Source organism: Equus asinus, chromosome 2, assembly GCF_041296235.1.
Source record: "Equus asinus isolate D_3611 breed Donkey chromosome 2, EquAss-T2T_v2, whole genome shotgun sequence".
In the NCBI taxonomy this organism is placed as follows: Eukaryota; Metazoa; Chordata; class Mammalia; order Perissodactyla; family Equidae; genus Equus; species Equus asinus.
The window spans coordinates 153,417,036-153,443,828 of record NC_091791.1 but is presented as its reverse complement, the minus strand read 5'-3'; the positions used below and the strand labels follow the sequence as shown (position 1 = coordinate 153,443,828).

Genomic DNA, 26,793 nt, shown 5'->3' with positions numbered 1-26,793 from the left:
TATTCTCTATTTCCTTCCATTTAAAATTAAGTTCCGTGATAGAGTGGTTAAGTTAGCACGCTCCACTTCAACAGTCCAGGGTTTCCCCGGTTTGGGTCCTGGGTGCAGACATGGCACCACTCATCAGGCTATGTTGAGGCAGTGTCCCACACAGCACAACCAGAAGGACCTACAACTAGAATATACAACTATGTACTGGGGGACTTTGGGAAGAAGAAGAAGAAAGAAAACAAAAAAAAAGAAGATTGGCATCAGATGTTAGCTCAGGTGCCAACCTTAAAAAAAAAAATTAAGTTCCATCAGAACAGAGACTTTGCATATTTTATTCACTAGTACAGGTCTAGCACTTAGAACAGTGTCTGGCATACTGTCACATTATGGAACTACGATGGGTTACTAAATGGAACTATGTTGGGTTACTAAACACGAGATAGAAAGAGCTAGGTAAATACGGGGGTATGGATTAAGACTAGAAGGTTTCCTATTTTACAGTCCTCTAGCACTAGCCTACTTTCCTTTCGAGTGCCTGCAAAGATGCTCTACATGAGAATTTAATTCCACTCCCCAGCAACATTGTTTTCTCCTCCACACACAACACTGGGCTTTAATACTTGCTTCCTTGTCTGGCTTCCTTCCTTGGGGACTTAAAACTGTGAGTAATGAAGTTATAAACTACCCTAATTTAATCTGTAACTCCTGGACAACGTGGCAGAAGGGCCCATGGGAAGACGCCTAACGCTCCCTGTTCTCCTGGTCACCTGGCAGCTTCCTTGCTACTGCAACCCACTGCAGACCACTAGTGAATGTCTGAAATAATTTTATTCAGCAACAAAGTATGAAACACCAAAACGAGATTACAGGGTAAAATTTTGTACATTTGAGAAAGCTGAACATCAACCAGCTAATAAAACAGACAAATATATCCTTATGGATTAGTACAGTATTATTTATGCTTCCAATATTGCTAATAATGGCCTAAACCTCGAAATTAACATAAATCACTCTGGTGCTAAGTCTTAAAGCATAATTATTCTTTTAATTTCCTTATATCTTAACATATACTTTAAGTTTAATTACTATTTACATGTAATATTTTGTTATTTCATTCAACAAGCATTTATTGAGCACCAAGCACTGTTGTAAGAGTAGGTAAAACAGTGGTAAAGAAGGTATGTCCAGAAATGTTCTTAATACTGCTTCAAGTTATTAGCCATCAAAGCAAAACAGAAACAAAAACTTAGAAGCAATAAAGTCAATGAGAAAGTGTCACTTTCTAGCACAAGCAACAGCACTTATTGTGGAGTTTTTATATATTTACTCAACTGAGAACAAAAGACTAAATACAAACTGTTTCTATTTAAAAAAACCAAAGACATCAACTCCTAGTAAATGGATAAAGAAATAAAGCCACATAAGAAAATATTCTCTATCAACCTTGTAACTAAAGGCTCCTTCTTTTTATTTATTTTTTCCTTTCACAAGCTCCATGGTTTTTTAAAAAGATTTTATTTTTCCTTTTTCTCCCCAAATCCCCCCGGTACATAGTTGTATATTCTTAGTTGTGGGTCCTTCCAGTTGTGGCATGTGGGATGCCACCCCAGCATGGCCTGAGGAGCGGTGCCATGTCCACACCCAGGATCTGAAGTGGCCAAACCCTGGGCCGCTGAAGGCGAGCACACGAACCACTCGGCCACGGGGCCAGGCCCACAAGCTCCATGTTTCTTTTCTTTTTTTTTTTTAAGATTTTATTTTTTCCTTTTTCTCCCCAAAGCCCCCCAGTATATAGTTGTATATTCTTCGCTGTGGGTCCTTCTAGTTGTGGCATGTGGGACGCTGCCTCAGCATGGTTTGATGAGCAGTGCCATGTCCGCGCCCAGGATTCGAACCAACGAAACACTGGGTCGCCTGTAGTGGAGCGCGCAAACTTAACCACTCAGCCACGGGGCCAGCCCCAAGCTCCATGTTTCTAATCTACATGAATTAAGTACATTCATTTTCACTTTTATAAAAAATCAAAAAGTGTAACTACTAGCAAAGTATTTAATCAATAAGGAAAACCTAGTATTTAAACACTGAGTTGACAGATTGCAGCCAAGGACAAAGGAATTTTAATTCATACATCCTCGAACTGGGTAAGTATATGATTTCCTCTAAGCTTTCTGAAATACTGAAATCAGCTCACAGCCTTCTAGATTGGAACCATTGCTCTTTAAAGGTCTTAACAAGGATCAGAAGCCAAAGACAGAGAAATCATCCAACTCTGCAATCTCCAAGTGCTTGAGAGGTTACACTACACAAGTAAGCGTAAACAATTCAACCATTCCTCACTTCAGCCACCTTACACTGTCCCCCATATTATTTAAATAGACCTACTATAAGGGCTGGCCCCATGGCCGAGTGGTTAAGTTCGCATGCTCTGCTTTGGCAGCCCAGGGTTTCAGTGGTTGGAATCCTGGGTGTGGACATTGCACCGCTCATCAGGCCATGCTGAGGTGGCACCCCACATGCCACAACCAGAGGGACCCACAACTAGGTACCGGGGGAGGGGGGTTGGGAGAAAAAGGAAAAAAAAAACAAACTTTAAAAAAATAAATATACCTACTATGAAATCTTTCCAATTTTCTCCAAATAACTCTGTGAAATATCTGTGATATTTCTTAGTCATAATAGCCTAAAAAATCCTATAATAAATACCTTTTCTCCACATCCTAATTATTATTGTCAATACAATTACCATTCTTCTCCCTTCACCCAACTGCCCTAGTCACTAACGTTTCCTGCTTGACTCCTGCCCCCAACACATAAACAAAGTTCTAAACCCAAGCAGTATGTGAGAATCACTCATATAGCTTATTAATGAAAAGAAATACAGTTGTGCAGGCGGAGTAGAACAACTGCATTAGAATCTGCAGACTCCGTTTTGTACTTCGTTCTGCTTTCCCCATCCTTACACAGAGCAATCACTCACAAGTGACTTAAACTGGTCAGTAGGACAGCCTTCCAATTAATCACTCTCTCCTAACACTGCAGTCTATCTCAAACATCGATGTCAGAATATTTCTCCAAATATTTATTATGTTACTCAAGGCTGAAGAACACTGTTTATGTCACAGAACCTTGACACATTGTCACATTATCCCATTTTACTGTTAAAACAACCTGCAGGGGCCAGCCCCATGGCCAAGTGGTTAAGTTCACACCCTCTGCTTCGGCAGCCCAGGGTTTCATTAGTTCAGATCCTGGACGTGGACATGGCACCACTCATCAGGCCATGCTGAGGTGGCGTCCCACGTGCCACAACCAGAGGCACTCACAACTAGAATATACAACTCTGTACTGGGGGCATTTGTGGAGAAAAATTTAAAAAAAAAAGATTGGCAACAGATGCTAACTCAGGTGCCAATCTTAAAAAAAAAAAAAAAACCCACCTCCAAATCAGCATGAACAGTGTGTCTGATGGCAGGTATATCTGCTCTCCCTGAACTTACCATGCGGAAGGGATCTGTCTTTTCAGACACCTCATAACCTTCATTACAATAAACCCAGTAGTACTTAAGGTATTTGAACTTTGACATAATGAAAGCCAACTCAGACTCTGTATGACAATAATATACTGTAAAACACTGAAAAAAAAAGCTTAATCATTGGTTTGTTGGGAGGTGGGGAGTGGTACTCAGATTCGAATTCCTTTTCTGAATTCCACAGGTAACTTTCTGTGCCTCTACCTTAACCCTGACAGAAAACTAACGGATTTCTGGTAAGCAGGACATGGCAACAGAGAGAAGTATTCAGTGACAGAACAAGTTTTTGCCACCACCCCTAGGTTACCCAGGCGGTTATGGAACAAAGATATGCCTGGCACTTCTGGGAGGTCCTCACTTTGCTGAGTGGAAAGTTCCAAGGCTCCTAGGTATGGCAGGAGTTTTAGCAAGCTGACAATAAAGATCAGGAAGTATTTTGGGGCACATCAAACCATAACTACAATTTTCAAAGGCTTATTCCAGGTAGCTGTCCCATTTGCTATTATTAAGTTCTGGCTGCCTCCTGTTTCCCAAGGCAAGTGATTGGTGGTTTCCTGTATCCAGCATCTTTGACAGAGCATAAGCTCATAAGCATTTTACTCACTAGCATTCCTACTTTTTATATTATCTGCTCTAACATAACACTTAGCAACCACTCTTTATTAGTAAGCACAGGGCTAAAACAAAGACAGGAAGTTAAGGCTGTGACTCAGGAAAAGGCATTAAAAGCCGAGCCTCCAGCAAATGAAGCTGTCCATATTGCCCATCACCAGGCAAGGAGAAGGACAGGGCAGACCGCAGTCTGATTCCTCAACTCAAAATTGGAACTACTGTCAGGTTCCAATTCCTTATTCAATTCTGGAACTTGCCAAGCATTATGTCCTAGAGGACAAAATGACTGACAAACTGGGATAACGTCAATACTAACAAGGTAATAAAAATACTAGCAAAAGTTATCCTCATATAACAGAGTAAGCCATAAGCCAAGACAGCTTGTACAAACACTGTTTTAAAAGTATAACTGGATAGCTTGTTGCACTTACTTAACACTTTAAAAAGTCTGGGGCCAGCCCTGTGGCCTAATGGTTCAAGTTCCACGTGCTCCACTTTGGCAGCCCAGGTTCGCAGGTTCGGATCCCGGGCACAGATTTGCTCCATCCATCAGCCATGCTGTGGAGGCATACCAAAGAGAGGAAGACTGGCACAGATGTTAGCTCGGGGCTAGTCTTCCTCAAGCAAAAAAAAAAAAAGGTGGAGGGTTGGCAATGGATATTAGCTCAGGGTGAATCTTCCTCATCAAAAAAAAAAAGTTTGCATTCCTTATTCAACATATCATTTATATACATATTTCCAAGCAACCCCAAAGATCCACATAGTAATTTAAAATTCTGTGACATGAATTATAATCACTGCAAGCTAACGAGTGAGCCTAGGTAACTGCCCAATATTCTCCTCAAAAAGCTTTGTTGTTCTTGCTTCTTGCTGCTAACAGTTCAATAATCTTCATCCAATTTGTACGACTATAACAGGAATCATCTTCATTACTGCTTCTTTTCACAGACTCTCTTAAGTTCATGGTTGACTACACCACAGTAATGGTGAAATACAGTAAAGCATTTACTTTAGCAGTTTAATTGACATCGTTTTCTGAATGCCTGTGTCCTTTATTTAAAAAACTATTAAGTCTCTGGAAAGTCACCATATATTTCATTGGATTTAAGGGAGGAACTTACGTGCTGCTGAAGTAGTAGTATTTGCAAATCCTGGAATTTGCAAAAATCTTCAACGTATCCTTGTAAACGTCAAAAGTCTAATGTTTACTAAAAGCTCACATACATGCCGTACATTTGGCAGTGATATAACCAAACAGCTCAGCAAGCACGTAGTAAAAAAACATGCTTAACAAAATTTGCTGCTGTTCAAAAGTTTAGCATTCCAACAGCTTGAAAAATGTCCCAGGGCTCAAATTTACCTTGAAATTACCAGCCTAAAAAGAATAGCTATATAATATCCTCCTAAGTGGTCTCAGTATAGTACCCGCTCTCAAACTACTCTCAGGTAATCCTGAGCTTCCCTAATTCCTTATACTGCAGCAGCAGTAATCTCTTTAAAACGTAAATCTGAATGTAATATTCTCTTGATTTTTCTCCCTATGTTATATTTTGGAAAATTTCAAACACAGAAATAGGAAAAGAATTTTTTTTTCCCTTTTTCTCCCAAAGCTCTCCGGCACATAGTTGTGTACTTTTAGCTGTGGGTCCTTCTAGTTGTGGCATGTGGGATGTCATCTCAGCATGGCTTGATGAGCGGTGCCATGTCCGCATCCAGGATTCGAACTGGCAAAACCCTGGGCCGCTGAAGCGGAGCTCTCAAACTTAACCACTCAGTCACGGGGCCGGCCCCCCTGGGAAAAGAATTTTATAGTGAATATCCCACACTCAATTTCTCACATACCCCTACAGCTACCACCTGAATTCTACCATTAACTTTTACTATACTTGCTTCATCAGATACTTATCCATCTATCCTTGGTCACCTAGTCATGATGCATTATGATTTGTTAATTTTTTGCCTAGAATTTTTGGAGTCTATGTTTACATAAGGCACACTGTTTTACAATTTTTTTTAAAAATCTGCAACGTCTTTATCAGGTTTTGGTCATTAGAATTATGCTGGCCTTGTGAAATGAGTTTGGAAGTGTTTCCCCTTTGTTTTATGAAAGTTTATACAAGACTGATGTTACTTCTTTAAACAGTTGATAGAATTCATCAGTGAAACCACTGTGGCCCTGAATTTTGTGGGATGGGTTTTTTTTTAATCATTAATTCCATTTTTTTAATATAAGCTTATTCAGATTTCAACTTGTGAGCATTTTAGTACACTGATATTTTCAAGAAACTGTCCATTTATATTGTCAAATTTGTTGGCATAAAAATGTTTATAATATCTCATTATCCTATAGGATCTGTAGTGATAAATTCCCTTCATTGCTGACACTAGTAATTTGTGTTCTGTTTTTCATTACCAGTCTATCTACAGGTTTATCAATACTGTTGATCTTTTCAAAGAACCAACTTCTGGCTTTGTAATTTTGTCTACTGTTTGTCTTTTTCTATTTCATTGATTTCTTCTGTCATCTTTAGTATTTCTTTTTTTCTTTTTTTAAAGATGGGCACCTGAGCTAACATCTGTTGCCAATCTTTTTTGTTTTTTTCTTCTCTCCAAAGCCCCCCGTACATAGCTGTATATTCTAGTCATAGGTCCTTCTGGTTCTGCTGTGTGGGATGCTGCCTCAGCATGACCTGACGAGCGGTGCTAGGTCTGCGCCCAGGATCCGAACTGGTGAAACCCTGGGCTGCCAAAGCAGAGTGTGCAAACTTAACCACTCAGCCAGAGGGCTGGCCCCTCATCTTTATTATTTCTTTACTTCTAACTACTGAGTTTATTTTGCTCTTCATTTAACAGCTTCTTAAGGCAGAACTTTAGGTCACTGCCTTTAGACCTTTCTTTTCTAAAATAGGTATTTAAAGCTATAAAGTTCCCTTTAGACACTGCATTAGCTGCATCCTACAAAAATTTTTTAGGGGCCAGCCTGGTGGCGCAGCGGTTAAACTCACACATTCCACTTCGGCAGCCTGGGATTTGCCAGTTCGGATCCCAGGTGCAAATATGGCTCTGCTCAGCAAGCCATGCTGTGGTAGGCGTCCCACGTATAAAGCAGAGGAAGATGGGCACAGATGTTAGCTCAGGGCCAGTCTTCCTCAGCAAAAAGAGGAGAATTGGCAGACATTAGCTCAGCACTGATCTTCCTCAAAAAAAAAGAAAAAAATTTTTTTAGTATTTTTTAACAAACTATTTTGGAATAGTTTTAGATTTATAGAAAAGTTGCAAATAGAGTATCCATACACTCCACTCCCAGTTTCCCATATTATCTACATCTTAACATTAATATTGATAATTTGTCACAATTAATAAACTAATATTGACACATTATTATTAAACTCCATACTTTATTTCCTCATTTTTTACCTAGTATCCTTCTTCTCTTCCAGGATATCAACCAGGCTATCATATTTCATTTAGTCATCAGGTCTCCTTAGATCCCTCTTGGCTATGACAGTTACCCCTCAAATTTTGACATATTTTCATCATCCAGTTCAAAACAACACTTACCAGTTTCTCTTGTGATTTCTTCCTTGACTCACAGATTTAGAAGTTTCATTGAATTTCCAAATATTTGTGGGTTTTTTAGAGATCTTCATTTCTACTTTAATTCCATTATGGTCAATGAATATATTCTGTATTAAATCAATCCTTTCAAATTTATTGAGAGTTGATTTACATTCTAGCATTTGGTCTGTATGCCTTCTACAGTTGCTGGGTGGAGATCTATACTGTATCAATTTTTGCTTGATATATTTTAAAGCTCAGATATAAGGCACATACATATGTATGATTATGTCTTCCTGATGAATTGACCCTTTTACCATTATGAAATTACCTCCTTCACTCTGGCAATACATTTCATCTTGAAGTCTACTTTATCTGATATAAAGCCATTCCAACCTTCTTAGGCTTACCATTTGTAAAGTATAGCTTTTTCCATGCATTTACTTTTAGCCAATCTGTCTTTATGCACTGAATCAGAGTGTTTATTCCATTAAATTAAATGAAATTATTGATATGGTTGGATTAAGTCTCCCATTTTATTATTTTTTATCTCCTATTTTTTGTTCAGATATACTTCCATTTCTGTCTTCTTTTAGGTTATTCACTTTTTCTACTAGCTTTTTAGCAACAGTTCTTTGCATTATTTTTTCCACAGTGGCTGCATTAGGAACTACAATACACATCCTTATCATCTTACACTGTATTCAGTGTTAATAACATGCCACTTCACGTAATATGTAGAAACCTTGCAACCACACAGGTCCATTTACCCCACCCATCACATGCTTTATGGCCTATGTTTCACATCTACAATATGTGATGGACTCCACAAGATGCCGCCTCCTTTTTAAAAAATTTAAACAGTCATATGTAGTTTTAAGAAATTAACAGGAAAAAAAAAATCTTATATTTATCTAGATATCTACCATTTCTGATGCTCTTCATTCCCTTATGAAGATTCAAGTTGCCATGTGTATCATTCCCCTTCAGTCTGAGGAAATTCCTTTAGCATTTCTTGTAGTGCAGATCTGGTAGCAATGAATTCTCTTGGTTTCTTTTTATCTGATAATATTTTTGTCTTCCTTCTTGAAGGCTATTCTGCTGAATCTGGAATTCTTGGTTGTCAGATTTTTCTCTCAGCATTTTAAAGATTCTCTACTCTCTCTGGCCTCCATGATTATACCCCTCTATGAAACATGTTTTCTTTGGCTGCTTTCTAGATTTTTCCTTTTATTTTTGGCTTTCGGCAGTTTGACAGTGAAGTACCCAGTCACAGTTTTCTTCATTTTTAAACTCAAGGTTTGCATGATTTTGTTATCTTTATTCTTCTTGGGGTTTGCTGAGCTTATTGAACCTGTCCATTCACGCCTGTCACTAAACCTGGGAAATTTTCAGCCATTATATTTTCAAGTATTTTTTTTCTGCCTCATTCTTTCTCCTCTCCTCCTGGGAGTCCAATTACATATGTTGGATTTTTTGATACTGCCCCCAGGTCCTAGAGGATCTGCTCCTTTTTTCCTCCTACTCTTCTTCTTCTTCTCATATTGAAAAATTTCTATTGATCTTTAACTTCATAGATTTTTCCCTGATCATCTCCATTCTGCTGTTAAGCCCGGCCAGCATAATTTAGTTCTTTTTTTTTTTGAGGAAGATTAGCCCTGAGATAACTGCTGTCAATCCTTCCTCTTTTTGCTGAGGAAGACTGGCCCTGAGCTAACATCATGCCCAACTTCCCCTACTTTATATGTGGGATGCCTACCACAGCATAGTATGCCAAGTGGTGTCATGTCCACTCTAGGGGTCCAAACCAGCAAACCCCAGGCAACCAAAGTGGAACATGTGCACTCAACCGCTGCACCACCGAGCTGGCCCCTTGTCTAGGTAATTTCAATTGTAATTTATTTCTGATACTGTACTTCTCAGTTCTAGAATCTCCATTTGAGCATTTCTTAATTTCATACTCATTTTTATGGGCATATTCTCCCTTACATCATTTTTCTTTCCTTTTCTAATACATAAATAAGTTTAAAATCCGTTCCTGCTCATCTCAACATCTAGGTGTTTTAAAAGACAATCTATTCTAACTTGAGAATAGGTTACATTTTCCTGATTCTTTGTATATGAGTAATTTTGGAATATATCCTGGATGTTGTAAACGTTATGCTGTGGAGGCTCTGGATTCCTCTGTAGAGTGTTAATTTTTATTTTTATTTTTTTATTTTTGTTTTAGTACGTCTCTAAATTGACTCAAACTGCAAACTCTGTTTTCAGTTTTTTTATCCTTAGCTGGGCTTCTTGGAGTCTGCTCCACACATGCATAGTTCAACAGCCTGTTAAGATTTGGGTAGAATTCATTCATAGAGTCGGATGCTTCTCCTCTCTATTTTCCAGGATTCTCTTCACACTCTGCAACAGCTGTGATCGCCCAGAGCCTTAGCTTTTGGTTCTCCAGGCCACAAAGACTGGAAGTTTGCTATCAGAATTTTAACCACCCTACCTGGTACAGACTGGGACCATGAAAATGAGAAATCAACAGTAGTTCTGTTCTTCAAGTTTCAATTCCCTTTCAGACTCTGCTTACTTTTGGTCACTCTCCAGTGATTTTAGTTGTTTTATGTACTTCAGTCTAGATTTAATAGTTGTTATCTGCAGGAAGGTCTGCCAGTAGGAGCTTACTCAGCCATGACCAGAACAAGACTCTCATGCTTGTACTTTCGAGAGCCTTCAGCCTGATTGAATGGCTCCAGGTAATGCTTAAGCCTGTGGGGCTGATCAAAGACAACTACCCCTCAATTCTGTGATGGGAGTAGGAGGCCCTAGGTTTAGTGACAAAGTGTGCTGTGGTCTAGGTGACTCCTGAATGGCAGTTGTCTTTAATGAAGTGGCTCAGCATTCCACTCTACTTCAGTTTTACCGCCATCTAAACATGCACTTCTATGATTCCTTCAACCATACACTGAAAAAGCCATTCCTACACGTGCTTATGTTTTATGCTTCAATCCCTCACTTTTAAAAGCCCTCCAAAGGCATCCAATTACTTAAGATATAAACCAAAATATTTAACAAGTCTTATAAGGCTCCTTGATATGATCCTTGCTAATCTTTACTACATATGTTTGAGCTACTTTCCCCCTACATCTCTGTGCACCAGACAAAATAGTATTTTCAGTTCTTCTCACCTACCATGCTTCCCCCGCAGGGCTTTTCATATGCTGGCCCCTCTTCCTGGAATGTTCTTACTCCTTTCTATCTAGTTAACTACTCATCCTTCAAATCTCAGTGCAAATGTCAGTTGCCTGGAGAAGCTCTCCCTCATCTCCCACATCAGGTCGTAGTCCCTCACTGTACACTACTCTCCTAAAGTCCTGTACCTTCCACTTATCACAACTGTGACTATTTCTGAGGTAGGCAGTAGAACATCAGTTCTCAACCATATCTGATCCAATACTCTCTTTTTTCTCTAAAACATTATAGGAATTTTCATTCATACATAAATATGAGGGATTATTGTAACAAGTGTGCTCACCACCCAGCTTCCCCAACTGTCAACACACAATTTTGTTCTTTAAAGATATTTTTCTAACTTTTTATTATAAATATTTTGTAATATCTCCTTACAATTCCTGAAATGAAATTCAGAGCAACTGTAACTTAAGACATGTAAAATTTAAAATAATATAATGTGCTAACTATAACAAAAAAGAAAAGCAATTTATCATAAAATAATATGCATTTCAACATTTAGTGCCTGGGTACGACTATATTAGACAATGTAAGGCTATGAATGTGACAACTATAAATACAGACTCATACAGGTACGTTACATTGTTGATAAAAATATCATGAATAGCATTGCTGTCTGTGATGTGATTTTCCAAAAGTGACCAACTCTTGATAAACTTTCTAAGGCACAGTCTGTTGATTGACATGACAACTACGTTCTAGGCAAAAAATACTCTGTGTTTATACGTAAAACAAATTTGGTTCTAGGCTCAGGTAATCATAAACAGATTTTTCACCTACACGAACATCCTCTGGGACATTTCCCCATCTGGGAAAGTGATTCAAGCTGTAGAACAATTTTTTACCATACGAGGATGTCCCTTACATTATAGGATGTCTAACATGCTTGATCTTCATCCACTAAAGTGTCACCCTCTCAATAATTCTGAAATCAAAAAACACCCCTACAAATTTCCAAACTTCCTGGAGGATGATCCCAAACTCATTGAAAACCACTGCATTACGGTAAAGAAAGAGAGCAAGATCTCTGTAACCAGACGGCTTGTGTTTGAGACCTGGCTCTATCACTTACTAGCTGTGTATCTTGAGCAAGTAATTAATCTTCCTGTGCTTCAGTTTCCACATTTATAAAATAAAATAATATCTGTATCAGTGTCACAGGGCTGTTACAAGGAGTAAAGTAAATTCATATAAGGTATTTTGCACAAAGCAGGTACTAAATCTTTGCTATACTTAGTTATCAGAATAATTATTTGCTTAATGACTGCCTCTTCCAATAAAGTGTAAGCCCCTTCACAGCTAGCAGGAATGTCTGTCTTGTTCATCATTTTATTCCCACTACCTGGCACACCATCTGGTATAGAATAGGTATTCAATATTTGTTGAATGAATGAAAACTAATTGGCAAAGATGTTCGGAATAGAAACACAAACAATAAAAACTGAAGAATAACCTTCAACGGTATTATTTTAGATTATACTACTAAGACACTTCTATATATGAATGTCAAAATTTACCCTGATGATATATACACATGTAGCGGAATATCCAAGAAACTGGAAAGTCATTGCCTCTGAGAAAAAAACCGGGATTTACTTTTCACATAGATCCTTTTGTACTTTCTAAAAACTTAAGCAATAATACACATATATTCCTGTTTATAAAATTTTTTAAAAAACATCTTTTTAAACTCACAATATTTTTTTTAAACCCATAAGACTTTAGGCCCAAGAACCAAGACTGCATAATGGTTCCATGTACAGAACTTTTTCTGGAACTCCAGAAATCAAGAGGTTTGGCTTTCACATATTACGAACTTTCAGAATGGCTCATTACAGACTAACACACTATATAGATCTGTCCTGGTTTACTGATACTCCAAAAAGTCTAATCTCATTAGATACTGATTACCTGTCACAAAAGATACAAAGAAAGGACAAGCAGCATAACTATGAAGAGTAATAACAATTTTACATTTATACACCAATTTATAGTTTACAAAATAGGGTGGAAAAAGCATGACCTTGGAATTAGACAAAAAATACTTAGTTGTCTACCACCTTGAGTAAATTTTAATCTCTCCAAACTTCAAATTCCTCTTCTATAAAATGAGAATACCGCCACCTAGTTATCAGGGATTCAGTTTTTTAAAAAAAGAAGCCATTTCTTGCAGTGAGCTTTGTCTTTTTAAAGGTAATTATTTACATTTTGAATAGGTAATACTAGTTGTTTCAAAATTTGAAAGGTACAAAAGGGCTAGCTGGTTTCAAGGGGAGAAATGCAATTTAACAATTTTACAAGGGAGGCCTCAGACTCACCACCTGAGCTCACTAATCAATCCCAACATCACCAATAGGGGAAAACTAGAGTCCACAGCATGTGAGTTACAAGTTTAAATGATATCACTAGGAATCAATCAGATTCCTCACTAACCAGCTCTCTAACAAGTAATGACGAGAAAAGAGAAAGAGAGAAAAGGTAACTGTTAGAAATTTTAAAACAATTGAAGAGACATAACAGTCAAATGCAATGCATAGATTTTGACTGGGAAATGGATCAAAATGGTTACAAAAAAAGGAGAGGGGAGACAGTTTGAGGAAATTTTTAAGGATTGGGTATTAGATAATACAGAGGAATTGTTCAGTGTGACTGTGATATTGGGTTATGCAGGAAAATGTTCTTTTAATTAAAGTATTTGGGGTGAATGTGAGGAATAAAACCAAATAACGTAAAATATAAACAGATTTTAAAATCTGAGTGATCGATTTACAGGAGTTAATAAGGTATTTTCTCTACTTCTCTGGATGTTCAAAAGTTTCATAATAAAAAATAAAACAAAAAAGCTTATAGAGAAAATTATTCCCCTCCCACTCCTGTTTGCCAGCCATCTCCACCTCCAGCCACTGTTACCAGTTTATGTATTCTTCCAGATATTCTATGCACATAAATGCAAATACATATATTTTTAAAAATCACAAACATTGCAAACTGCACACTCCCTTTTGCATTTTTTTCCACTTCCTATAACTCACTCAATGTTAGCACATAGAGAGCTAGCTCATTTTTTTCTAATAGATGCATAATTTATTTAACCAGTCCTTGACTAAGAAACACTTAGGAACTCTCATTTCTTGATAGTCTCTTTCAGATTAAAAAATAAAAAAGGAGGAAAAAAACCAAATTGACTTTAAGGTTTCAATTAGAGATTTAGCACAATGGATATGCAATTGGAGTATTCATTCATAACTTGTCTGCCTAGGTACTCTTAATCATTGGGTACACAAATTAATCCTAAACTTCCCACTAAGATACTGCAATGACAAAACACACAATATATATACTTCCCACTGAGCCATTCCTGGCCCCAGAACCAAGTTGGCTAGCATCTACCATTATTCCTTGCTTCTCTTGTACAGTAGACTTCAGACTACATGTGCTCTAACCCAGATCGACAATAATCACCATTCACAGTTTTTCCTTTTGAAATATTTTCATTTTAATCAAAGGAATTGGCTCTAAACTAACCGCATCAGACTCCTTCACACTTTCTACCTCCTTCCAAGCCATTGTGAAGTTCTCTTCAAAAACCATCAAGTCTCTTTAATTAAAGGCTCCTACAACTTTCTGGACTCATTAGTTAACTCTAGAAACTATAACTGTAATGTAGTTGCTTCTCAGCAGAAGTGCTTGGAATATCTAACTTAGCCTAGCAGGAAAAAGATGAGCTTTGGCACTGCATGTGAAGTTCACTAGTTAACCCTAGCTAAATTAGCTTGAGCAAATTTACCATCAAACTCCCAGCGACCTCATCTAAAATGTGCTTCAAAAAACCACCTCCCGTTACAATATCTCAATGTTTTTGTCACAGACCCGAGTGTATCTGGCACATGTGTGGTAGGTGCCAAATAAATCCTAGCTGAATCTAAATATTATCTCCCATTGTTTCATTCACGACTAAAGTTGAGAATGGGGCTTAAAACAAATTTTAAGATTTCCCATGGCGTTTAGCACAGTACTAGGCTCTTAGAAAGTGTTCAAAAGTTATTCTGGCTTGAGTAAATGCGATATAAACCATCATGGTGGATAAAGCACTCATCTGCTAGGTAAGAGAACTTCCCTTAACCAGGATGGCTGTCCAAGAGCGATGGAAATCTCAAATTTTCCAACAAGATGGCTTAATCTCAAAAGATGATTCTGACTCTCAAAGATAATTAAACTGAGCAGATTGAAGGGGGAGTGGGGTGCAAAGCATTTCCTCTCCATAATTAGGCACCCACATTCCGACTAAATATTAAATTGACACTCAGTAAGCGCTCCATAATTAGTAACTATTATTAAGACGCATCCCATAGGGAGAGAAGACGGAAGAAGGAAAAAGAACAGAGGCTGGAAGTCACAAGTGGTCGAAAGGTGTTCCTGGCATGAGACCCGTAGGCCGTTAAGCACCTTGGGTCTATGGGCTCCCTGCAGCACCAAAGGCCGAAGGAGGTCAACGGCCTCTCCTAAAGGTCAAGGCTCTGCAGCCACGTTTCCGGCTGGGCGCAGAGCCGGAACGCCCCCGCGAGAATCTGTACCCTGAAGCCAGAAGCACCGCCTGCCCGTAAACCCGCGCGGCCCTGGGAGAGAGGACGACCTGATTGCCCCTGCGCCGCAGCTTGCAGGAGCGGAGACCCGGCCGCGTCCTGGAACCCCTAACCTCCCTAAGGGGCAGACCACCAGGACCCTTGGGCTCCGATACCCCTCAACGCAGCCCGGCCCCTCGATACTCACACTCACAGCCGACCCCTCTTACTCCATCAAGCCGCCGAGGCCCGGGAGAGGGAGCTCCCTGACACCCCAGACGCCCCCCTCGATTTTGGGTCCGGCGGCCCGCTCCGGACCCGCTCCCGTCTGGGTACCGCCGCCGCCGCCGCCGCCAGCGCGCAGGCGCACACCGTTGCCGTAGCGCTCCCTTTTTTTTTCTTTGCGGTCCGCCTTTCTCAATAATCTAGCTTTATTTGAACCCACGAGAGTGAACAACGGACACAGGGGAAAGAGGTTTTACATACTCTAAAAGAATGAAAGACAAAGGACATGCCGGCTTGCGAAGTTAGTCTGCTGCGCTGGACTCTCCTACGACCAGCCTCCCTGGTTCCTTCATTCTCTTTGCTCTTTCCAGGCCTCCCTCTTGCTCCTATTCTCTTCCTAAGTCTCTACCATTCCCTTTCGGCGACTGTTTCGGCTACATTTCCAACCATTCCTTCTTGGAAAACTTACTGAAGCTTAATGGAAGGTGCAAGAGCTTTAGAACACACAGACCTGAACTCAAATTTTGACCTAGCTACTAGTAATTTGTGACTTTGTGCAAATTACAAATTTCCTTGGAACCTCACTTTCCTCACAGTTAAAATTAGGATAATGATGTTTTATCTTTCAAGGTGTTGCTAGGATTAAATGACATAACAGAGGTCAAGTGCCTATCCATAATGGTACCTATCACAGAGCAGACAATCCATCAATACTAATGATTATATTCTTATTAGTACTTAATGTACTTATATTTATTATTAAACTTAGCCCACGCCCATTCCCTCAGGATCCTATTTTAGTGACGGAAATTAGTCAGATAAACCAAGTTACATTAAGGTTGATAATGTGTGAAGAGCTACTCCTATATTATTGAACTTCTAATAATATCTATGTTTAACAAGACCTTCAATGCCTCAAATCAAAGTAAACAGCTCCCTTCATCTATGTGTAAATCCAGATTTGCTTCTAGAGGACTGGGGAACTATTCCAATTCTGTATTTGTGACATCATAAGACCTTGAAACACTCAAGTCTGAGGTATGTTGCTCATTCTACTCTCCTTAAAAAGCACGCAATGGAAGAACTGCTTTACTCTATAAGCTCTGGGCCATAGTCCAAGTAAAAGCTTGTAGAAGACCAGGGTCAGCTGTTGGTGAGCATCAAGGTAATCCTAGACCATGGCTTCTCAACCTTGGCACTACTGACATTTTGGAGATAATTCTTGTGCTCTCCTGTGCATTGTAGGATATTTAGATGCATCCCTGGACACTAGATGCCTGTATCAGTCCCTTACATCCCCCCCATCATCTTGGTAATCAAAAATGTCTCCAGACATTGCCAAATATCCCTTGGAAAGCATAAACGAAAAATGTCCCTGATTGAGAACCATGGTATTATGCCAGTAACCATCCAAACTCTAAATGAATTCAACCATACATTTTCTCCACTTCTACTTCAAGAAGTGATTACTGCTTAAGAAAGTCACACAGGAGGGCAGAAACTGGTGAGCTCATTTTTAACAATCTTACACAGGCCTTCAACGTGGCTTACCAGTCCTGTTACTTTCCTCTGGTCAATTTGCTCTATCGCTTTCTACAACAGTATTCCAAACCTTCTCTACTTTCTTAAAATTCCCAATTTCTTTACTATCAGCAGATGACCTTGTCTCCTACTACACAGAGAAAACAGAGGTCATCAGATGAGAACTTCTTTAACTTCCTGTTACTAAACATTCAAACTTACAGACACATACTTCCTCTCCTTATAACTGAGATCTCTGTTTAAGACCATTCTGCCAATTGGTGATCTGGATTGCCTATACTTTTACCCTCTTAGAATCTTTACCTACTGACTAGCACTTGTCTTTATTCAACTGTTTTTTTTTTCTTTTTTTTTATTGAGTTATTGATAGGTTACAATCTTGTGAAATTTCAATTGTACATTAATGTTTGTCAGTCATGTTGTAGGTGCACCACTTCACCCTTTGTGCCCACCCCCCACCCCACCTTTCCCCTGGTATCCACTAAACTGTTCTTGGTCCATAGTTTTAAATTCCTCATATGAGTGGAGTCATACACAGATTATCTTTCTCTTGCTGGCTTATTTCACTTAACATAATTCTCTCAAGGTCCATCCATGTTATTGCAAATGGAATGATTTTGTTCTGTTTTGCAGCTGAGTAGTATTCCATTGTATATATGTACCACATCTTCTTTATCCATTCGTCTGTTGATGGACACTTAGGTTGCTTCCACGTCTTGGCTATTGTAAACAGAGCTGCAATAAACATTGGGGTGCACAGGAGTTTTGGGATTGCTGACTTCAGGCTCTTTGGATAAATACCCAGTAGTGGGATGGCTGGATCGTATGGTAGTTCTATTTTTAGTTTTTTGAGGAATCTCCATACTGTTTTCCATAGTGGCTGCACCAGTTTGCATTCCCACCAGCAGTGTATGAGGGTTCCTTTTTCTCTGCAACCTCTCCAACATTTGTTGTTATTAGTTTTAGATATTTTTGTCATTCTAACGGGTGTAAGGTGATATCTTAGTGTAGTTTTGATTTGCATTTCCCTGATGATCAGCGATGATGAGCATCTTTTCATGTGCCTATTGGCCATCAGTATATCTTCTTTGGAGAAATGTCTGTTCATGTCTCCAGCCCATTTTTTGATTGGGTTGTTTGATGTTTTGTGATTGAGTTGTGAGAGTTCTTTATATATTAAGGATATTAAGCCTTTGTCAGATATATGACTTGCAAATATTTTTTCCCAGTTAGTGGGTTGTTTTTTTGTTTAAATCCTGTTTTCATTTGCCTTGAAGAAGCTCTTTAATCTGATGAAGTCCCATTTGTTTATTATTTCTATTGTTTCCCTTCTCTGAGAAGGCATGGTGTCCGAAAAGATCCTTTTAATACTGATGTCAAAGAGTGTACTGCCTACGTTTTCTTCCAGAAGCCTTATGGTTTCAGGTCTCACCTTTAGGTCTTTAATCCATTTTGAGTTTATTTTGGTGAATGGTGAAAAAGAATGGTCAATTTTCATTCTTTTACATGTGGCTTTCCAGTTTTCCCAGCACCATTTGTTGAAAAGACTTTCTTTTCTCCATTGTATGCCCTCAGCTCCTTTGTCAAAGATAAGCTGTCCATAGATGTGTGGTTTTATTTCTGGGCTTTCAATTTTGTTCCATTGATCTGTGCACTATTCAACTGTTTTTTCTCAGTTGTATCTTCCCTGTCATGCTTAAGTTTCTCCTGCCTTAATTCTAACAAAAAATCCAAGAAATAGGAACAAAAATCTTTGACCCCTTGTCATCCTCTTTCCCTCCTCCCCTCAAGGCCTAACTTGCCAAAAGCTTTCTACAACCTGTCCCGGTTTCTGCATACCCCCTCTCTCCAAACTGCTGCAATCTATTTTTCAATTTCGTTATTCCAATACATAACTTTCTTTGATCACTAATGATCTCTGTGCTACTAAGTTCAAAAGATATTTCTCACGCTTATCTTACTTGACCCCTTAGGAATAGACTACTCCTTTAAAACTTTTTTTTTTTTTAATTTCCAGCACTGTGCTTTATTCTTAGAGGTGCCTGGAAGAGTTCCCAGACCTACTTAACACGTTTCAATAGCTCTCAGGGGTCACCGTATAAAGTGCAGGCTCACTAGTCCAAAAACGCAAGACCTCCCAAGATCTGGCCATTGCCAACTTTTTAAAGCTTATTTTCCCTTCACCTGGAGATAAACGATGAGCTCTGAGTCTCTAACCAGGATGAACTACAAGGAATTTCCAGCAGGCGCTATGTTTTTCTTGGCGTAGGCTGTTCCCACAGTCTGGACGACTCTGTCTCCCTCCCTCCCTCCCGGACTTCCGGGGGAACTCCTGCTCATCCTTCATGATTCAAAAGTCACTTCCTCTGGGAATTTTTCTAGACACCCCTAAGAATAAGGCGCTGTGTTCATTGCGAGCCAGCAGCGCCTCGGAATTTCTATATGCTGTGCACTATATGCTATCCACTGTAATTTATTTACACATCTATCTCCCAGTCTAGACAGATCAAAAGACCCTGGAGGGCAGAGAAGGCATTCTATTCGCTTTCTTTTCCTCAGTGTTCACACCGCACGGTGCCTGGCATACAGTTTGCCCTCAGCATAGCACACGTAAATGTCTGTCGCTTGAACACTTCCCACCTTCGAGTGGGACTCGAATCAGCCGGTTAACGGGTGAGTCCCCGACTCCCCGCCTGCGTGGCAGGGAGATTTAAACCCCCAGCCCCGTGATTGGCTCCAGCTGCAGGGGTGTGGCCGTGTCCGCGGCGCGGGGAAGTACGCAGGCGTGTGAGTCCGGCGCGCGCAGGCGCACGAAGGGAACAGTCCGAAGTCCAGGCTAGGGGTGTCGGAGCTGCCGCGGCCGCAGAGGAGTGACGAACTGCCTGGTGAGTCTTCAGGAGTGGGGCTGAGGGAGCTGGCCGAGGGGAAGACTGGGATCATGTCTCAAGGAGAAAGAGTATATCGTGACGGTTGAAAAATTGGTGGCGTCGGGCTTCAGGGGAGGAGGGGGCGCTCTGCTCGGACTGGGCGGGTCGGGCCCGGCGCGAGGACGCCAGGCGCCGGGAGCCTGTCGAGGGGGCCGGCGGAGGAAGGGTGGCGGAATGGTGGTTCCCTGGACCCTTCCTTGAAACCAAGCAGAGGTAAACTCCCACTCCCTCACCCCCTACCCCCACAGATTTGCCGTGGTCGGGGTTAGTAGACTGTATGGTGACCACAGTGATCAGATAACTGAACTAGTTGTTGGAAGATGGTTTCTGAGGTTCACGTCAGTGGAGAGTCCGTGCTCTCCAGCAAAGTACATTCATACCTGTTTTTACCTGGTTCTCCCGCGTTCTTGCCTAGCCTGGAAAATACCACACTTGAAATGCGTGAGACATCATTAGCTAGAATACTTTGAGAGCTAATCTTATAATATTTCATAGTAAAATTTTAAAAAATTAATATTTTTGCTACCAGCAAAGTTGATGCCTAAGGCATCCAGTGATCACTTGTCATTTGTTCTTTTGGCAAGAGGTAATGAAAAAGACCACATTCATATAAATATTAGCAAAAATCAGGAGAAACACCTCTTCTCACATTACCATGCTGTTTTGACAGGTCATGTGAAAGTAAATAAAATGATCCTATAATTTAGCCTACAGCTTAAATATTTATCAGTGTTGCTAGGGGTTTTTTTGTGTGTGTATGCGGAAGATTGGCCCTGAGCTAGCATCTGTTGCCAGTCTTCCTCTTTTTGCTTAAGGAAGATTGTCACTGAGCTAACATCTGTGCCAATTTTCCACTACTTTATGTGGGATGCTGACACGGCATGGCTTGACCAGCCGGGCTAAGTCCCCACACAGGGGATCTGAACCTCGACCCCCAGCCGCTGAAGCAGAGCCAGAGAACTTAACCACTAGATCCGGCGCCAGCCCCCTAGGGTTTTTTGGATTTTTTTTTAAGTGCTTGTGATATATGGATATGCCCTAGAAAAGTGCTATTATCTTACTTCCAGAATAGGAATGACTTGTGCTGTTAGTTTCTTAACAATATTACAGTCTTTCCTGTGAACAATAGAATTTCTGTATGGATCTTAGCGTTTGTTTCTTTTGTTCTAAAAGAACTTAAGTATAGTAAGAAGCTGGCTTAACTTAAGGTCACATCTTTTCTAATCATTCAGAACACAACCTTTTGAATCAAGAAGAAAGCAAACAAACAAAAAAAATAGATCCTGTTGCTCATGGAACAGAGGTCGGTACTTCATTTATCATGAACCATGCCACCATGATAAGTTTTGCCTTTTAGAAGATCATCTGTTATTATTTTACTTCATATTTTCTTTTTTATTTTTTTGGAGGAAGATTAGCCCTGAGCTAACGTCTACCGCCAAACCTCCTCTTTTTGCCGAGGAAGATTGGCCCTGAGCTAACATCCGTGCCCATCTTCTTCTAGTTTATATGTGGGACACCTGCCACAGTGTGGCTTGATAAGCAGTGCATAGGTCTGCGCCCAGGATCCAAACCAGGGAACCCTGGGCTGCCAGATCGGAGCACAGGAACTTAACCTCTGCACCACCAGGCTGGCCCCTTAATCGCATATTTTCAGTGGACTTCTTTTGAACATTATCCTCTTCCAAATTGATAATCTGTGAAATCCATGGTCTTGTTGCATTTTATACCTTGTTCTAGTACACATAATAAATACATAGCTGTTAAGTACATAACTATTGCTTATATAACAGCTAAAATCTTCTCTTGTTTTGGCTGTACACTTTGGAAAATACTGTTTTGGGCCTCGTATACTCATTTTTAAAATAAAGTGAAGATTGGACTGCCTAAACTCTAAGGCCAATGAACTTCAAAATTCTGTGAGCCCTGTGATGGCATTCATTTTTGTAACACAGTTCTAGCAAACTTACTTATCTGATTTCACCAAATGAGAGTAGATTAGAATAACAAAAGGGAAAAAGAGGATGTTAGCTCTTTGACATTTTTGTGAAATCAGCTGCCTTTCATTTTCCTTCTGAATTAAGGCGTTTTCTTTTCCTTCTTTTGTTCCTGTGTCTTAAACTTTCTGGAAATCGATTTTTAGCTGTATTTGTACTCTGCATTGTGTGTATGTTAGCATTTATAATATATGATGTTGCTTGCATCCAGCAGTCCTGAACTTTTTTTTTTTGAGGAAGTTTACCCCTGAGCTAACTACTGCCAATCTTCCTCTTTTTGCTGAGGAAGATTGGCCCTGAGCTAACATCCGTGCCCATCTTCCTCCACTTTATATGTGAGACGCCTTCCACAGCATGGCTTTTGCCAAGCGGTGCCGTGTCTGCACCCAGGATCCAAACCAGCGAACCCCAGGCCACCAAGAAGAAGAACGTGCGCATTTAACCACTGCACCACGGGGCCAGCCCCAAGAGTCCTGAACTTTTTATTCCAGTGTCATATTTTGTTTTAGGTCCGTAGATTGACAGAGGAGTTGATGACAAGGACCCATCTTTTCTTTGTCATAGTGGGTAGGGGCTTGAAACAGATGGATCCATTGCCTCCAACAATTGGAGGAAGTGGATTGTGGAGCCAGGAAACAGCATGTACTGTTCCTTTTGTGATATTGGGATTGGAGGTGAGGTTCCATTTGCGCTCATTTAAATTCACTGACATTTCGGTTTTGATTTCAATTTAGGTTGTATTGCAACTAAAATACTGAAATCACTCATCACTATTTTTCTGGAATTGCCTCATCTTGTTGACTTTTGTGAGTTCTGTAACTTGGATTTAAAGTTTGTTTTGAATTTAACTATATTTTGACATTTGAGATTTCCTTTAGATGGCCCCTTGATGCTTATAAAATAAAATCCACACTTCTTGGTATAGCATACAAAGTCCTTCACAACCTGTCTCCTGTCTGCCTTTTAAAGCAACCCTGCCTGTCTGTATACATGCACACACATACACACGTTATATATTCCTGCATGACCACCGAGACTTTACATTGTGGCACTTCTTTGATAGTCTAAAATCACAATTTTTAAAAAAGTTGATCATGCTTGGATTTTGATTCACACATCAAAAACATGAGAGATATTTAATAATTATTATGAAAACTTATAATAGTTTTATTGAGCACTGTGTGCCAGCCAAGGTTCTAAATGCTCTGCATAAATTAACTCAGTCCTTATAACAGCACTTGAAGTAAATACTATATCCTCATTTAATGAGAAAACCAAAGCACAGAGAAGTTAAGTAAATAATAGTCGGGATTTGAAACCATTATGCCTCCAAATGTTGGGCACTTAACCACTACACTGTATTGCCTTTTGTATAAACTAGAATGCCACTCTTTTAATTTGCTTTGGGGGGTTATTCTCTTCCAGGGGCCTGAGTGCTTATGTTCTCTATCTGTGGCATCTGACTCCTGGTTGCAGAATATTTGAGGAGCTAACCAGAAAGCTTCCAGGTGAACTTGTAGTCAGAGCCAAAATACCTGGCTGGGTTGGGCGAATATTTCATTCAGGCAAGGTGAAGGCTTGCCAGTCATCCTCACCTCACGCTTGATAGCTCCCTGGCTGATACCATCCTTATGTCTGCCAGACTGATTGTCTCTCTTTCCTGGAGAATGAATGCTGCATTCTTGAGCCTCTTCTTATCTTTCCTGTAGAGCGTCCCTTTTCTGTTCCCACAGGCTTTTTTTTAGACAGGGTCAGTATAATTGATTATAGTCACTTCTAGATCTGCCTCCTCAGGATTACACCCTGGTCCCTTAGAGTAGAATTGTGGACGGTCCAAGGTTGAGCAGGACTTGAAAACTAGGTGTGGGACGTCAAGCATTTAAGTAATAATAGGTGCTTCTATAAAACTGGAGTGTAATTTTGGTCTTTTTAGTTTGTCACTTTTAGTGCTACTTTCTCACCCAGCAGGATATCTGTCTTGAATCATGTGCTTCAGTGCTCTTGGAAACCAAGATGTTTGACAGATATGACTCAGTGGTGTACTTCTTTTATTTGCATAGTTTTGGGGCTTCAATATAAGAATAGTTAACGTTTGTCCCTGTAGAAGGAAGTAGAAAGTAAACTTGAGAGAGGAAGTCGAAGGAGGAATCGAATCTTAACATAAATAAGACTCTCATCTCATCTAAATGCCTTCAGGAAGAATTAGAATCAGGTTCGGATCCTGGGCGCGGACATGGCACCGGTCATCAGGCCACGCTGAGGCGGTGTCCCACATATCATAACCAGAGGCCCTCACAACTACAATATACAACTATGTACTGGGGGGCTTCAGGGAGAAGAATAAAAAAAAAAAATTTAAAGAACTAAATATCTTCATTGTAGAAAGTCAGTGGATGATATCCAAAATTGAAAAATATCAAGAAACAACACTATAAGGATATGATTTAGAAATTTGGGGTTAAACACTGGAACAACTAATACTGTTAAAAATTTTGTCTCTGGGAGCTGGAATTGGTTTGAGGGGGGAAGGGCAGGGGAACTGCTGTTTATTATTGTTGTAGAACTATTGGACTTCTCAAACCTTGTGTGTATGTTTGATGAAAAATTAAATATGGAAGAATATAAAATCTTCAAAAATAATTTTTAATGGCTGAATAACACTCTATCATGTAGCTATACCATAATTATTCAGTCAAATCCCCCATCACTGGTTATTTATATCACTTCGTTTTTAACAATATAAATAATACTGGGACTCATGTATTTTTGTCTATATCTGTGATTTTCTTCTAGATTGCTAAAAGTGGGAAAAGGCCAAAGACTAGGAATATTTAAAATTTTTTTGTACGTATTACATTATCTTTTGAGAATTTTGGTTTTTAAAAATCAGCATTTTATTTTCTTAAATAGTGGTTAAGAGTTTAATTTTATAGGAGTGGGAATTGAAATACCCACAGACATCCTGGATGGTAGAAAAATGCTGTTTATATCAATATTTAAGTCATATGGAGCTTTCAACATTTTTTATCTTTTAGAGTTTTTCATTATCAATCAAAAGTTTATAGTTATTGAATAGACTTTTACTATTAACGAAGTTATAAAGTATTCTGAAACCTGTCTACAAAACCAGCATGTTTATAACTTTTCTAATGTTAAAAGTAATAAAGTGCTTCCTATAGAAAATGCATTATTGTGTAAGGGAAATAGAAATCACCTGTAATATTTGTTTAAACATTTTTATTCCATCTCATTAAAATGGGGTAGACGTTTACATTTTTGGCCTTCATTTTTTAAACTGTACATATTTTAAAATGTAGCATTAAGATTTATTATTAGAAAATAATAATGTTTAACCTTGTGTAATGACCATTTTAAGTCTCTAAAACCAGTTCAGTGTTTTCAGATATACTAAATAATGATTTTGATGTTGCCTTATTTAGGTTTCACTTTCTCTTGTACCACATGTTAATAATAACCAGGAGTGCCAGTTAAAAAAATAATTTTGTCTCCTTATGAAAGAGAAAACTTGGACTCTTTTTCCTTTTAACAATGTGGAGGGCCAGTCCCATGGCCTAGTGGTTAAGTTCAGCAACTCTGCTTCAGCAGCCTGGGTTCAGTTCTTGGGTGCAGACCTACTCCACTCATCAGTGTCCATGCTGTGGCGGTGACCCACACACAAAATAGAGGAATATTGACACAGACAGTATTTCAGGGCAAATCTTCCTCAGCAAAAAAATTTAAAAATAAATAAACATATGGAAAAGCATGTTTTCTGAATTCCAAGAAGTTGCTCTAAACACAGACTGTATTTGGATCTTAATGAAGAAGGGCATCAGGTATATTTCTTAATGTGGTTGCCCTATTCCTGTTTTCCAACCACCATTTTTCTTCCTGGAGAAGAAAGGAGGTAATCCATTGAATATAAAATATAAGTTTTATATTTCAGTGGCACCTGCACTATAGCTACTATCATTTATTTTAACTAAATCTCTAACTTAGATTTTGTACTTTGATAGAAAATTGTTTGGCATAGGAAAAGCTACAAAATTAATGTTTTCCTTCCCATCTTTTGATTCTTACTCATACTTTTTTCTTTTACGTGACTGTTTTCTTCTTTCAAATATTCTTTCTCCATCCTTAAGTCATTCTTTTTTTTTCCAGTTTTTAAAAATTAAGATATAATTCATATAACTTAAAATTCACCATTTTAAAGTATACAGTTTAGTGGCTTTTAGTATGTTCATAAGGCTGTGCAGCCATCACCACTAATTCCAGGACATTTCCATCACCCCCAAACAAATCTCGTGACTATTAGCAGTCTGTCCCACCTCCTTCCTCCTCCCTCCCCTGGCAACCACTAATCTACTTTCTGTCTCTATGGATTTACATATTCTGGACATTTCATATAAATGGTATCATACAATTTGAGGCCTTTTGTATCTGGCTTTGTTCTCTTATATTGCTTTCAAGGCTCGTACGTGTTATAGCACATAACATTTCTTTTTATGGCTGAATGATATTCCGTTGTATAGACATTAGGGTTTTTTCTACTTTGTGGCTATTACAAATAATGCTGCTTTGAACATTCATGTACAAGTTTTTCTGT

General features: G+C 39.2%; 2 protein-coding genes across 12 annotated transcripts in view; one reads left to right on the top strand and one right to left on the bottom strand.

Annotated features, from left to right (window-relative positions):
* Positions 1 to 15,872, bottom strand: part of ZNF106 (zinc finger protein 106) — a 59,321-nt gene extending 43,449 nt beyond the window's left edge. Inside the window, exons 1-2 of one of the 6 annotated variants that reach the window (XM_070503015.1) lie at positions 15,705 to 15,855; positions 7,139 to 7,321 (exon numbers count right to left, since the gene is read on the bottom strand). In XM_070503015.1, coding sequence (XP_070359116.1) covers positions 7,139 to 7,142 — 4 coding nt within the window. In that variant the 5' untranslated portion in view covers positions 7,143 to 7,321; positions 15,705 to 15,855. Of the gene's footprint in view, positions 1 to 4,564; positions 4,687 to 7,138; positions 7,322 to 15,704 lie in introns of those variants that run through there. The other 5 variants (XM_014857305.3, XM_070503031.1, XM_070503037.1 and 2 more) reach the window with 5 other exon arrangements.
* A 3,930-nt stretch (positions 15,873 to 19,802) lies between these two features.
* The window catches only part of SNAP23 (synaptosome associated protein 23), a 29,855-nt gene continuing 22,864 nt past the window's right edge, over positions 19,803 to 26,793 (top strand). For 2 of the 6 annotated variants that reach the window (XM_014857302.3, XM_044765079.2), the window contains exon 1: positions 19,803 to 20,148. The gene's annotated coding sequence lies outside the window, so the exon portion shown is untranslated. Of the gene's footprint in view, positions 20,404 to 21,422; positions 21,494 to 26,793 lie in introns of all 6 variants that reach the window. The other 4 variants (XM_044765077.2, XM_070502957.1, XM_070502995.1 and 1 more) reach the window with 4 other exon arrangements.